The sequence below is a fragment of the Sceloporus occidentalis genome, unplaced genomic scaffold (assembly GCF_023333645.1).
Source record: "Sceloporus occidentalis isolate IW3139 unplaced genomic scaffold, rSceOcc1.0.p SCAF_2, whole genome shotgun sequence".
In the NCBI taxonomy this organism is placed as follows: Eukaryota; Metazoa; Chordata; class Lepidosauria; order Squamata; family Phrynosomatidae; genus Sceloporus; species Sceloporus occidentalis.
The window spans coordinates 185,814,380-185,829,714 of NW_028316982.1; the positions used below are offsets into that span (position 1 = coordinate 185,814,380).

Below are 15,335 nucleotides of genomic sequence, written 5' to 3' on the forward strand. Positions count from 1 at the left end.
ACTGGATCTGTTGTTTTCTTTGGTTGACTGTGGAACATGAGGAAACAAAACTGTCTGTTCCTGCTAAGTTCAGCACAGATGCTTTTAGGTATATTCACAGTATGAAAAGTATTTTCTGTTCTATTAGTCATTACTGAATTCTCAGCTACTTTGTTTTAAGAAGTCCTTTTTCATCTCAGCATGATCTGGATCCCAGAGATGTCTTTGCTGTAGCAGATTAAACAAGGCTGTACCAAAAGTCAGGGTACCTGATGTAAGATTTCACACTCAGCTGTGTCTAACAGTATCAAGAAACCAAAAGCTGTCAAACGGAACCAATCAGTCATGGGGATGCAAGCCACTGGGCTTTGTATCTCTCCTACTGACCTTGTATTAGTAGCATTTGACCTTGGGATCTTACTGCTTGCTAGTCTTTTAAAAAAGGAGTCAACAAATTCATGTGGCATGAACTAGTGTTGTTAAAAGATGGCTTAGTGCTGTATCTAAGCACCAGCATTTATTTATTTTACACATACATGCGCACACTCTCTCACACACATTTCTCTTGGTTTGCTTACAACAATGTGCTTATACTTCCTAAGTCAGGGATAGGCAGATGTCCGGTTTTGGGGACAGAAGCCCTAATTCTCCGACTGGAGCCAGAAAATAGTGATGCAAGACACTACATCTGTACTTAGAATGGAACACCAGGGCAGTAGCATCACTGGGGAGTGCAGGGGGTGCAGACTGCACCAGGTGATACCCTTATAGGGGTGACACCATGCTGCTGCCCTCCCACCAGCACACACATGCCCCCTCCCCTGACATGCAAACTACCGCTGCCAACCCTTACACACACAACACAAACAACTAGTCATCAGGCTATCCCTGTTCACACACATTCTCCCCCGTACATGCACAAACACACACACATCCTGGATCCTGTCTCCTTGTTGCTGCTTTCCCAAACACACGCTGCCACCCCCACCCATGTGTTTGCACGCACATATGCTGTCAGAGCAAAAACAAAAGTGTAAGAGGAAAGACAGGAAGAGAAATGCAACAAATTGGGGACAAGACTGGAGCACTTTGGAGCCCTTACCATGGGGTAAAATGGGGGCTGAGGAGCTGTTGCAAGGCAAAGAAAGTGAGGCATGTGCAAGGTGACCAGATATCTTCCTTTTCCAGGACATGTCCTCCATGTCAGCCTTCTGTCCAGAAGGAATTTCAGAACGTCCTCCATTTGGATCAGGACTAAGAAACAGGGATTTACATTTATATTAGTGTTTTTAGCTTTTATTTTGTTATGTCCTCCATTTTTCTAGAAGGTCCAGCATTTTGTGGTGCCTTATCTTCCTTTGCAGTTAGGACATCTGGTCATCCTGGATACTAAGCAATCCCTTAATTTTTTTTTTTTTTTTTTTTTTTTTTTTTTTACTTTGGGGAATTGGGAGGGAGCTGTAGAAGCAGGAGAACCCTGTAGGGTTGGGAAGGAATGCAAATTGAAAAGGGGGGAAATAGGTAGAACAGACAGCTGCTTGGAGTAATCACTGGGCAAACATATCAATATAATTTGCCAAGTGCAGAAATAAATGTCTAAAACATGACAACTGTTTGAGTGGTCTGGAAGGCATGCTTGTTTAATTCGAATTCATTTTCCCAACATTCCATTAAAAACAAAAAACTTATAAATTTGCAAGAGTACTGCTGAAATTTTGTCAGAGAGATTTATTAAACATATGCCCTTCATCTGTATTTTTTTTAAAAAGCCCAATTGTTACTTGTTAAAGTTATAATTAATTAATTCACCCCCCACCCCTGCAAATGGGCTATTGTTGATTATATTTGATGGATTATTTTCACAAGAGACAGGACATGTTATTTCACTGGTAGACATTTAAGCAAAATTAAAATGTAATGAGTTTGATTAGCTAAGTAATCAATGAACTAATCAATCTTAAATGTGACCTTCTTTAGAACATTCAGCTAATTACAGTTAAGTCAAAATTACTTTGGCATCCCTCAATAGTTAAATGACATTTGAAGCCTTATTAATAGAAATGAATCTCTGGATTTGAAAACTAGGTTGTAGTTGGCCAGTATGCAAAAATATACGTTTGCATATACATATTAAAAAACCTAAGGAAGCGTTAAGGTACATTCTGCTATAAGATTTTGCTTAAAAAAACTTCTTCACAATATAAATAATCCCATTTTGGGAGAAAGATGGGATACAAAGTCAGTCAGTCAGTCAATCAATCAATCAATCAATCTGTGTAACTAGTACTGTACTTAGTGGAGCATGCAGAGACACTGGTCACATTCTTTTTACAGGTGGCTGATGGCTCTGTTGCTGCATCCACACTGTAGAAATAAACCAGGTTGACACCAGTAACTTCTGTGGCTCAGTACTAAGGAATGCTGGAGTTTGTAGTTTGTTGTGGCACCATGGCTCTCTGAAGAGAAGGCTAAATGTGTCAAAAAAGCTACAAACCCCTGAATTCTATAGCACTGAGCCATTGCAATTAAAACAGTGTCAGACTGGATTATTTCTGCAGTGCAGATGCAGCCTGTGTAAAATGATGGATAGTGAAAAATAGTCACTAATAAGAAAAGGAAAAAGGAGGGGGAGAAGGAAGGAATTTGTAATGAGAAAAAATGGTCAGCAGAGCGCCCACACTCTGCAATGTAGAAATCACTCTTGCTGGTATGGTTTGTATTTACAAGCTTGTTCTGACTGATCTGGCTTTTGCCTACTTAGTAGGTAATGGGAGTTTTATAATGGCTCTTTTAGCTTTCCAGAGAGTGGAAAGAGTGCAGTAAAACAGCTCGAGGCTTCAGGCTTTGGCCTAAAGAGATATTCTGACAGATCTTAACAGCCATTAAGCTGATTTGTAAGAGTGAAGAGAGCCCAAGGCTAGTGTCCTCCTCACAGTGTCCTCCTCACAGAACCACAGCTTTTGTTGGCAATTCTTAGAAGTGTTCCTCAGATTTAGCCTGGATGGTTCCTTTCCTCACTATTAGAGAAGGATTGAAAGGATTGTTATCTCACAATTCTCCTTGGAGGAAAAAAAATGGGAGCTAAGACCACAATTTTATTATGAGTAGTCAGTAATTAATTACAAAAGCACAGACAATGTAAGTTCATTCTTCTCCACAATTTGGTCCCATGGGATTTGGGGGAGAAGGGGTTACTGCTTAACTTATTTGGTGTTTTTTTTTGGGGGGGCCACCATATATTTGTGAGCTCTGAATAACCTTTACTGAATCTGATAAATTGATGTATAGTTCCCCAGAAGCTAATATCATAATAAATTTGCTAGTCTTGAAGGTACAAAACAAACAAAAAACCCACCAACCCTTGTTGTTTTAGACACTTATGAATTCATCATTGCTGCTGACACTGCTACAAATACTATTTTTCTTATGTCTATTGGTACTACTATGTGTGCACACAAGCTTCCCATCACATTTGAGCTCCTCTATTTAAAAAGTTGGAGTACAGTTTTTTTTTGGATGTTGGTGATGCTATTTTTAATGGACTGAAAAGGACACTGGACTTTTAAACAACATCTCATTCTGTCCCAAATATTGTAATATTATTAGAAATCATTTATGTGATGAAGTCATCGAATTGTAATGCTTACTGTATTAACTGATAATGAGATGAATCTCTCTGAAATATTTGAAAGAGCTGGACCTGTCACAGAAAACACAAGATCGTAATATATTTGGCTGTTCTACTGTCTAAAGAGTAGAGAATATTTATTTGGAAATGGCTTAGTGCCATGAAGTCAAGATCTTTAATAGGACATATGTGCTCTTTCAGAGGCACAACTGTTGATGAAAAAATGCACATCAAAAAATGTCTTGATCACCACACTGGTAGAATTAATTTGTTTTCATAGCATTAGAAATAAGCTTCTTTGAGGGACTGCAATTCCCAGAAAAAATACATATCTACATTTTATATATTTTTTCTGTCTCCTACATCAGTGCTAAAACAGGTGGCAATGGCAGCAGGGGAACGACAGCCGACAGATAGCAGATGGGGAGGCCAAAGGAGCATACAGCTTGTTGCTTCACTTGACAAGAGTTACATTTAGTGTATTCCTTGAAATGATGCTGTAAGGAACACGAAGAAAGCTTGCTCTCCCACCAGGAGGATGTTTCATGATTTCTTAGAAATATCTCCACAAGCTTTAATAAATTAATTTCTTGCTGGTGAAAGTTTGCAGCAACCCAGCTGGGCATTTTGAAAAGCAAATGTGGGGAAAGATATGACAACTGCAGCAATAACATTTAGTCACAAGCTGTAGCTCATACTTTATAGAGTGGACATTTTATTTCATTTTTTATGGGGATACTTTGGAGTTTCAGGTTTCCTTTTGTAGCACCTGTGGATACCAAAATCCATGGATGCTCAAGTCCCAATAAATACAATGGCATAGTAAAATAATGTTCCTTATATAAAATGACAAAATCAAGGCTTGCTTTTTGGAAATTATATATTTTTGGAATATTTTCAAGCTGTGGATGCTTGAATCTATGGATAAAGAATTCATGGATAGGAAAGTCCTGGTGGCGCAGTGCCAATACAGCAGCCATTCACAGCCACAAGGTTGTGAGTTCGATCCCAGGAACTCCAAGGTTCAGTAAGCCTTGCATTCTTCTGAAGTCGCTAAGATGAGTACCAGATTGTTGGGAGCAATTAGCTTACACATTGTAAACTGCTTAGGAAGTGCTTAAATGCACTGATAAGTGGTATAGAAATGTACTTATCTGCCCTGGTGGCGCAGTGGGTAAATGCCTGTACTGCAGCCATTCACTCGAAACCACAAGGTTGCGAGTTCAAGACCAGCAAAAGGGCCCAAGCTCGACTCAGGCTTGCATCCTTCCGAGGTCGCTAAAATGAGTACCCAGACTGTTGGGGGCAAATTAGCTTACTTGCTAATTAGCTTACTTGCTGTTCACCGCTATGATCTTTGGAATAGCGGTATATAAATAAAACAAATTATTAATCATTATTATTATTACTTGCTATTGCTATACAGTAGTCATCCAAGAATATGGTGAAATTTCTTTCTAAAATGTGGGTTGTATAAGAAACCCGTGCATCCCTTGGATTACTCTTTTGGTGATACGGGTTTTTATAGTTAGCTAGAGAGCCAGCTTTGGTTAATAGTGTCATCCTCATACAGGAATTATTCAACAGCTCATAAGTCTATGGTGCTCTCAGTTTATGACTTAATACACTTCTCACTTTAGATCTTCTATTTTAAAAAAAAATGCTACCCATTTTACAAAAAGCAAGCAAGCAAAAAAACAACAACAACAGCTAAAGCTTGTATTAAATGTGTTTTAAAATGTGCTAGTCTGGCCTTAATGTCTGGTTCATTTGCAAGGGCATAATGTATTGCTGATTCATATACATTATGTTAACCATTTGATTAACTCTACTGACCTTGAGTAAAGAAAGTAACAAAGGTCTATTTTATTATACAGTAGGATTGAACTGACTATTATTTTTTCTTTTCTTTTTTTTAAATTATAGGATTCCCAGCTGGAGAACTCCAGAAACCATTCTTTTGGGGAACAGAATATCCTAGGTAAAAATGGTCTTACAGTTATGCAGCATGGGTAAAAAACAGAGGAGCCCTATATGAAAATATTTAATATAGTAGGACAGTGTAGGAATACCTCCAACTAGAAAACAGAGAAATGTCTGTAGTTAATGCAGGATTAGAATCCCAATCTAATGTAGTGGTCTTAGTGTTGGACTAGGTCACAGCCATGGTGAACTCATGACTTGTGTGCCAGAGGCAGCATGTAGAGCCCCCTCTGTGGGCGAGGCCACCAGTGAGAGGAGCGAGAGTGTGTATATGTGTCTTCAAATTGTTCCTGGTGTCCCTAAGGTGAAACTATCATGAGGTTTTCTTGGCAGGTTTCATCAGAGTGAGGTTTGCTATTGCTAGCCTGAGGCTGAGAGAGTGTACCTTGGGTCCCCCCCTCCCCCAGAAATTCTGCCACCAGAAGTCCCATCCCCAGAGGTCTGCCCTCCCCCCCAGGAAGTCCTGTGATTCTGGAAAATCCCATCCCCCGGCACCAGGTGACACCCAGTGTGGGGACACCACTGAATTTGGACACTCAGTCTTGAAAAGATTTGCCATCACTGGACTAGGATATTGGGAGCCCAGAGTTCAGATCTCTGCTCAACCATGTAAACTACTGGTTGATCTTGGGCAAGTCACACTCTCTTAGCTTCAGAGAAAGGTAAGGGCAAACCCCCTTTGAATAAATTTTGAAGTTTTGAATAAATGCCAAGAAAATCCTTTGATAGGTTTGCCTTAGGGTCACCATAAGTCAGAAATTAATTCATGGCTCACAGCAAGCAGCAATGCAGTGTTGGTATTTTTACTTTTTATTTTAGACTGAAAATAGAGACTAATATGAAGAGGTGGTGACTTGTGAAATGCAGCAATTCTAAAAATGATCACCAGTTTATACCAACAATAATACTAGTGATATTAGTAGCAGTAGTAATCCATTTCTGTCATTAACATGGTATTAATTAGAATGAGACCCAAAGCAGACCCAAATTAAGAATTCAGAAAACCTGCTCTCCAACAGTAATGGTAGCTAAAGGGAAGAGAGTGGAATTTCCACAAAGCTGCAGTTGACTAGACAAACAAGCAAATAAATGCAGAGAAAGAGCTCCACATCTTTAGTATGTACGGCAGAAACAATTCCCATGTGTATGTTCATTAGAGAGAGGTATTAAAAATGTCCTTGCCAATTTTTACTGTGTGAAAAGCTGACAGGTAATTCGTGAGTTTAAAAGAAATGGGAATCAGTTTCAGCTGATGTGAAGATGTGAATATTTTGACAGAGGCGCGTTACAGACTGCCCAAAACAGGTGGTCTCGCGCTGCGGCCGGTTGCTGCGTCCAGGAACCGCAGCAGCCAAATCGTGCGGTTCCCGGGCGCAGCAACAAAGAAGTGCCAAAATGGGGCTTCTTCCTGCGCTCCAGAAGAGGCGCTGCAAGGCGCGAGGCGCACACTTGCGGTGTCACTTCCGGTGCGCGACGTCCGGATGCTGTGCGTCCACGACGTCAAAATGGCAGCGCCCATCTGTATGCGGTGCCGCCATTTTGACATAGTCATTACACGCGAGGGGCAAGGCGCGTCAGGAAGCGCCGCCCTTCGCGCATAACGACGGCGCCCCATAGAGCCCGTCTGGAACGCGCCAGAGTTTGGACAATGAAGGCTGGTGAGACATAGTAGTCAGCCATTATTTCTTTTTCCTAGTCCTGCCACAGAGGTGCCATCATTGTTTTATCGGGGAGGGAGGGAGGGAGGGAGGGAGGGAGGGATTCATTTTTAATTTATACCTTTTAGCCAGAACTATGTTTTCACAATTATTTTTGGGACACTCCCCCCCCCCCCCCCCTTTACAACAGGTGTTTAGACCCATTATTGTATATAGTTTAGCATGAAGACCTCTGTTCTGTATTTCTACAAAAAGAAATGACAGTTTCAGGTCACAAACAATAATAATATTCCATCTGTAACTGTTTGGAAGGCGGTGGCCAATAAGTGAGGGAGCGTGTCCAGAGGAGGGCAACTAAAATGGTGAATGGTCTGGAAACCATGTGCTATGCCTTTTTTTTAAAGCAGAAAACATGTTGTTTCTCCACTAGGAAGCATGGGGGTGTTACACACACACACCTGATGGTCTGAAACAGTCCACTGCATGAAATTCAAATGTTCCCACTTTCTTATTAAACTCTTCTTACCTCATTTTCCTATTCCTGTTTTTCAAGTTTCCTTTACATTACCTTTGTTTGTGTTTCTGTTTCATACTCAAGGCTTATTTTATGTCCCTCCCTCCTCAATACTCTGTTGGCCATTCTGTTACTTACCTTCCTTAGCTCTCAGGTTCTCTTTTCAGTTCTCAGTTTGCCTCACAAAGCTTCTATCCCTGGACTGAGACCACTTTATTTTGTGACCTTAATTGCAACCCAACTGGCAACTATGATTTCCCTACTAGGAAAGGGATGTAGACATTATACTGTCCAACATTTCACAGTTGAAGATTGGAATTATGGCAAACATTATGAATATGGAAGCACAAGCTAGGAAAGGCTGCAGTAATTTGCTTTTGCTTGAGCCTACTGGAAAGAGCAAGACCCCCTCCTCTCCTCTCCTCTCCTCTCTTCTCTTCTGAGTTGAGTGCAGCTCGACAGCTGGAGAGTTTGAGACATTCTAATGTCTTCTGTTTCCTGTGAATCTGAAATGCTTGTGAATATTTCACTGCACCTAGTGGCACAGTGGTTAAACACCTGTACTGCAGCCACTCACTACAAACCACAAGCTTGTTAGTTCAGTACCTGCCAGGGGTTCAGGGTCAACTCAGCCCTTCCGAGGTCGTTAAAGTGAATACGCAGCTTTTGGGGGGCAATTGATTTACACATTGTAAACTGCTTAGGGAGTGCTTAAGTGCACTGATAAGCGGTATAGAAATGTACTTGCTATTGCTATTTCCAGAAGCTTTACTGCCAGAACCACAAATGAGCAGTGTATTTACACAACCCAAATCATGATTATTCATCCAGTTGTTATAATATGGCTTAAGTGAGGGCAAAGGACAAACGATTAGCTTTGTTTTGTATTCTAGACACAAAGCTTCATAGGATTAAAAAGTTGAATAGGCTTACTTTTAAGATTTTATTCTATAACTGATGCTACACCACTTTTCAGTACAATATAAAATAATAAACTTGTCACAGAATGGGAATGTCTCCATTGTTGAAATGTATAATTTTAACCTCATGGCTATAATGAAATTTTCACAGCGAGAAGAGAAAAAAAAAACAGGAAGCATTTTATGACACACAAACTGTCTTTTGTCAAAGAAATAACAAAATAAAAGGCTAGGGTAGAAATTAAATCATTTGGCAGGTCTAAGACATGACTCAGAAAGCAATTAGCATGTTACAGACCATTAAATTGTGTGAAAGATACAATTGAATGTCAGCCTGTGGCTTGGACCTTCATCAAGTCTGAAGCAGTTTTTACAGAGGGCCTTCAGGTGATAAAAGTCACTACATGATGCAATTGTTTAAGCCTCCTTGGGGATGTAGCTATGGGGGGCAGAATGAGGACACTGGCCCTCCAATAAGAATTATGTCCCCACAAATGATATTTTCCTTTAATCCTCAAATTTCTAGCATTGCTGAGAGTGAGATAAAGTCTTATATTTGTGGTATTTGCATCCTCTTGATACCTTTGCCTTCCCCTTTTCTTTGGATACCTAAATGCTCGACTCAAGAAGACTTACTAAGAAGAAGCTACTGAAAAGCTATACATTTGAGGAATAAAAGTCTCATTGAGGTTTGATTGAGTCTCACTGAGGTTTGATTTTTACTGGAAATCTGTGAGCGAAACATTTTATGTGCCCCACAGGAACCAATGCAAGTAGGAAACCACAGAATTAGAAGAATCTAGTCCTGTTACATGACATTTGCGAGAAAGAAATTGGAAATATATGAGGTTGTGGACAGGCAACAAGAGAGAAAAGTTAGTAACGAGGAAGAACACACAAAATTATTATTTTCAGCAGGGAAACCCTGATGTTTATATACTGAGTTTAGGAAAGTCGGAGGGGGGGTGTTAATGAACCTGAGAGGAGGAAGACTCCTTTTTTTCTTCCTCTTGCTGAGTTAGGTGAGAACAAACTACTTTTGCATTTTGAAATTTTGCAGCAATTGAAGTAAGCCAAGGTTGAAAGAAGAAAGTGGGAGGAGGCAAGAGAAAGAGAATATGGGATGGCAGAGGATTAAGTGGGATCACCCTTACCAAACTGAGACAGTTACAAGGCATGGCATTATTGTTAAAACAATAGTCATGACAGTCCCAGTGCTCAGAGTCTTTGATCTTTGCCTTTAAGAGACAGCCTTGGATTGTAATAGCACCTCCCTCACCTTTATGAGTGGATGTTGTGAGACTCTTAGCCTCCTCTGTCATATATCTCTGGTTCCTCAACAAACCACAAACCCTAGAATTCCATTGCATTGAGACTTGGCAGTTAAAATGTTATCAAACTGCATTATTTCTGCAAAGTGGATGCAGCCCTTGTAAATCCACCTAGAGCTGATGATGAAGAGTTAGTCTCTGTGTACAACATGTCTGAGCTGTTGTTTTGCTGTTTTGAGACTGTGAAGATTTTCATACCGGGCTGAATCACTGGGAAAATATCCCTGAAACGTTGCTCAAACATTGCTCTAATGTGTCTGAACGGCAGGCACATTTCCTTAATTGTCAGTGAAACATCACTCCCTCCTTAGCGTCCCTGAATTGTTCCTGGGGAGCAGATTTCCTATGAACGCAAAGTTTGCGTTCATAGGAAATCCATTCCCCTTCTAATGAATCAGGGATGCTAGAGGAAGCAATGTTTCACTGATGATTAAGGAAGTGTGCCTGGCGTTCAGATTCTGGCGCTTCCTCCACGTTAGAGAAACGTTTGAGTGATGTTTCAGGTATGTTTTCCCAACGATTCAGCATGGTATGAAAATCTTCTGTATCATTACACATTAGAAGAATGTTATGAAGTCATCCTGTTTATGGGTTATCACTGGTCTTAAGGCAGAAAAGTTGCAACCTTTCTCACACACGATTCCCCAATATCCCCAATATACAAGGAAGGTGGAAAGTAAAGACTTCAACTGCAATTCTTTAACTCCAGCACCTCCTGGGCTCACCCCATTGGTGCATTTAAAAGCTCAACACTTCACATCTGAATTTACATGTCTCTTTTTAAAACTTATTTTGCTACTCTTCCTTCCTTCTCAATTCTTCATCCCTTATCTATATTCAAATTGTAAGCCTGAAGGCAGGTATTCTATCTTTTTTAGTCCTATATGTACACTGCCTAGTTCTTGTCAGTGCCCTAGAAATAGGTAGTGATTGTTCATATGTCCCAGTCTGGAAGACTTGACTATAAATAATGTATTATTTTGTTTGTAACTTTGCTCAGCCTAGAATTAAGGCACCATCCATTTTTCTGCTTCCAAGATGAAAATAAATGGTACAGAGTATTTTTGAGAATTCAATTAGCTCTCATCTTCTTTAATTTTTTTTTAATGTTTGAAAGGTACAGTTGTTAAGGGAAATGATTTCTTTGCCATCCTGTGACAAATGTGAGGTTTATCTTCCTCTCATACTATGGAGGGGGTTAATTGGTGACAAGAGGTTAATTGTGAGCAGCCATGAAAACTGTTGATATGAATGTAACACTCAACTGCGATTTGTCCATTAATATAAACACCTCCATTGAAACTGTTAATTAAAAGCACACACCATGTTTGGTACTCTAGGCATTTGTTCCAGACATTTATGAGTTTCATACACCTAGAGAACAGTATTTGATGTGACAGTGAAGCTACCTTTCAGTCTTCTAGTAGGCATCTTTTATGAATATATCAGCCTCACTTCCATTTCCTAGTAATAAAATAAATGGCACAATGAACTATGGTTCATTTCTTAGATCTTTGGTTAACAATCAAGCTTTTAGGGATAGCTGTGTTTTTCCCCCCAATGGCTTCTTTAAACATTTTCTCTTGCTCACTTTTTCCTTTTTTCACTGCCACAATATAGATTTTGATATTTAGATTTAATGTGATTTCACCTTCTATTCCTCTGTCTGTTCCAGGGGGTTGTTTACATATTAAAAGAGAGAATGCCTTTATTTTGCAGGTCTTTAAGCTATGGTGCTATTGGAGTAATTGTTGGGCATGAGTTTACCCATGGATTTGATAATAATGGTGAGTATTTGTATCACTGTTTCATTCTTTTATTATAAAAAGACTACAGTTGCAATCTTGTACACATTTACTTGGAAGAAGCCCAAACTGACCGGGTCTTAGTTCTGAGAAGTTATACATAGGATTATGGTAAACATTATGCTCTAGTACTATTCTTTCAACCCTGCTTTAAGAAGAATGATCCCTGGTTGTTGGGAACTTATTTACAATAGTGTTCATAACTAGTGAGAGCCCTTTCTCTTATAAGTTAACAGCTTCTTAATCTGCATTTATTTCCAAATTATTTCCATTACTGCTGGGTTCACAGCAACACAATTGATGGTGGGCTATACCAGGGGTAGGCAATCTTTTTGAGCCGGGGGCCGGGTTGCTGTCCCTCAGACAACTGGGGGGCCGAAGCCAAAAAATAAATAATTAAATAATTTTTTTAAAAATTAAATATATAAATAAACCAGGACAAATGTAGGACAAAAAATTCAAATGGAAGACACTTTTTTTTAAAAAAAATGGAGGACACGTGAAAAAATTTGCTGGTTTTTTAAAAAATGTTAATATAAATGCATGTTTCTGAGGCTTCTATAGACAATTGCCCCCCAAAGGCCCCAGTGGCAATCGGCGGCAGGACTGGACTGGGGCCGGTCCCAAGGCCTCGCCGGGCCGCATCCGGCCCGCGGGCCGCAGGTTGCCTACCCCTGGGCTATACAATCAGTGGCATATTTGGAGCAAGGCTGGGGAATTCTGTAGTCTTCCAGATGTTGCTGAATTACAGTTCCCCTCATTTCTGGTTAGGGCTGATGTAAGTCATTCCTCTATAACATCTGGACGACCACATTTTCTTCAGCCCTGATTTGGAATGTGGAATGTGCTGGAATTTGTTCTGTTTCATTGGTTAATCATTGGTTAATTATGGCTCTTTTTCATACTCTTTCTCCCTGACCCTGCAACTCCTGACTAAATTTTGTGTTTTTGTCTGTCTCTCTTTTGTCTTATTTTTTATTCTGCCCATCAATTCCTGCCTATGCTCATCTTTTGCTTTGTTTCCTAGTCTTCCATGCACTAGTCTCCCCTACCTCCTCTGTTGCTGCTGGACTTTGGAAGAGTATGCCAGGAAAGAGTACTGCCCTGTGCTTATGAACTGTATCCAAGCCCGGAAAAGTTACTTTTTTGGACTACAACTTCTAGAATCACTGAGCCATCATGGCCAGAAGTATTCAGGGATCATTTGGAACCACAATGAATTACCAAACTAGCATGGCCAGAATTATAGACTCACCCACGTATGAAAATACCTGAACTTTTTCTCAGATGTTTCTGGCAATGTGAGGGAAACAAACCCTAGGCATTTCCAAATCAAGTTGGCTGGGAGAAGTGCCCATCATTGCTTCTGTCACAGTAATACTTGGCATATGTGGAGTGTGGTTTAGCTATCTTTTATATTAAAATAGCTCATACAGATTTATACTAGCCCACTTGAAACCTGAAGAGCAAGAAATATATAGGTTTTATTTCATGTAAGACATTGATTCAAAATAAGGAAATGTATATATGAGCTGTTTTAAGAACGGTGTCTGTTTTTATCAGTCCTTGTGTATTTGTGTATTTATTATTTAGATTTGTAAACCACTTTCTTCCCCAAAATGGACTGAAGGGGCTTCTTAATAACTACTACATGTAAATTTAAATTTGTTCTCTTGAAAACAAAAATGTAGGGCGTAAATATGACAAAAATGGAAATTTGGATCCCTGGTGGTCTTTGGAGTCTGAAGAGAAATTTAAAGAGAAGACAAAATGCATGATCAACCAGTACAACAACTATTATTGGAAGAAAGCAGGCTTGAATGTAAGTTAAGGAATAATGGCTGAAATTCTCTCTGCCCCATCTCTCATGACAGGTGTGTGTGTGTGTGTGTGTGTGTGTGTGAGAGAGAGAGAGAGAGAGAGAGAAAACATATACATATAGCCAGTGAAACATTTGGTGTAAAACACAAAAATGACCTTAATTGTTCCCATTCTTTCATTTCACCAGATAAAAGGAAAAAGAACTTTGGCAGAAAACATTGCAGATAATGGAGGTTTGCGGGAAGCTTTTAGGGTATGCAACAATTTTGCTTCTAAGCTCACATCCTCAACCCCATCCGCAGAGAAATTGAAATACAATGTTGTGGTAACAAGAGATGATGAAATTAAATGTTCCCATTGTCATTTACCTCTCATCAGGCCTATAGGAAGTGGATCAAAGAAAAGAGACAAGGAGAGGAAGAGGACCTATTACCAGGCATTGACTTCACCCACAATCAGCTGTTCTTTCTGAGTTACGCTCATGTGAGTAGCAGCCTTTCAAAAAGGATGTGCATATTTAGCTGTTCACTTCATGATGAATAGATAATTCTGCTTGATTGCAAAAAGAAATGTAGAGCTTTTCTACACCCTTGGAGGTGGGTTAGTTTTCCTCTCTTTTGCTTTCTGCTGGAGATTTCCACTTTCTCTTTGTCCTGCATAAACATAGATCAAATGCCCAGACGTTGGGAAGAACTTGAAAACTAATCAAACTGTGGGAGAAAGAGGGGATCTACAAGGTCTTTCCCAGGCCAGCTCACTGGTGTGTGTGTGTGTGGGGTGGGGGTGGGGGGTGGATTCTCAATAGAAAGTAGTGTAACATTTGGTGTCATACAGTTAACTCATTATTTTCTGGCCACTATTCTGAACAGAAAGCAATGTAACAGAGAGTCTAACTAAAATGTTCTTATCACTACTTGAACATGTCTGGTTTACAGAGAAGATTGCCGCTGAAATAAAATATGCTTTCCTTGCCCATGTCCTTCCTTTCCTTCTGATCTTTGCACTGCATTTCAGACTGCAGACATAGGTTCATCCATTGATTCCCTTTGTTTTAGGTAAGATGTAACTCCTTCAGACCAGAAGCAGCAAGAGAGCAAATCTACACTGGAGCTCACAGCCCTCCTCAGTTTAGGTACTTTAAGTTGTTTTTTTTAAGTTCTTCACCAAGTTGTAGTAATAAAGTACTTTTAGGAACTTAACAGTAGATATACATGTAATGGCTTAACTCTTAAGTTGTTCCTCTCTTCTCATAACAGAGAGGCAGTTTTCAGCTCTTTGGTCCTTCTACTTTATTTCTGTATACAGTGGGCCCTTGATATCCGCTGGGGTTTGGCTCCAGGATCCCCTGTGGATAACAAAATCCGTGGCTGCTCAAGTCCCATTAAATACAATGGCATAGTAAAATGGTGCTCCTTTTCTAAAACGGTAAAATCTAGGTTTGCTTTTTGGAATGTATATATTTTTAATACTTTAAAGCTGTGGATGATCGAATCCACAGATAAAGACTTTGTGGATAAGGAGGGCCATCTGTACTTCTCTATTTCTCTCTTTCCATGCCATTTTCTATTTCATTCCCCTGGTTTTTCCAATCCCCAAGAACAGACATTTCCCCAGTAGGGGGCACAAAGGGGGCTGCAGAGTGAGCAGGAGGTGGGCACAATCTGTTACATTGTCATCCCTCCTGAATATTTGAGGG

At 39.9% G+C, this 15,335-nt stretch overlaps 1 protein-coding gene across 2 annotated transcripts in view; it reads left to right on the top strand.

Moving 5' to 3' along the window:
• The window catches only part of LOC149319455 (phosphate-regulating neutral endopeptidase PHEX-like), a 150,789-nt gene that overhangs the window by 128,370 nt on the left and 7,084 nt on the right, over positions 1-15,335 (top strand). For both annotated transcript variants that reach the window (XM_089511749.1, XM_089511750.1), the window contains 6 exons: positions 5,534-5,588; positions 11,733-11,800; positions 13,510-13,640; positions 13,827-13,892; positions 14,018-14,122; positions 14,695-14,771. In XM_089511749.1, the coding sequence (XP_089367875.1) occupies positions 5,534-5,588; positions 11,733-11,800; positions 13,510-13,640; positions 13,827-13,892; positions 14,018-14,122; positions 14,695-14,771 (502 nt within the window). The remainder of the gene's footprint in view (positions 1-5,533; positions 5,589-11,732; positions 11,801-13,509; positions 13,641-13,826; positions 13,893-14,017; positions 14,123-14,694; positions 14,772-15,335) is intronic.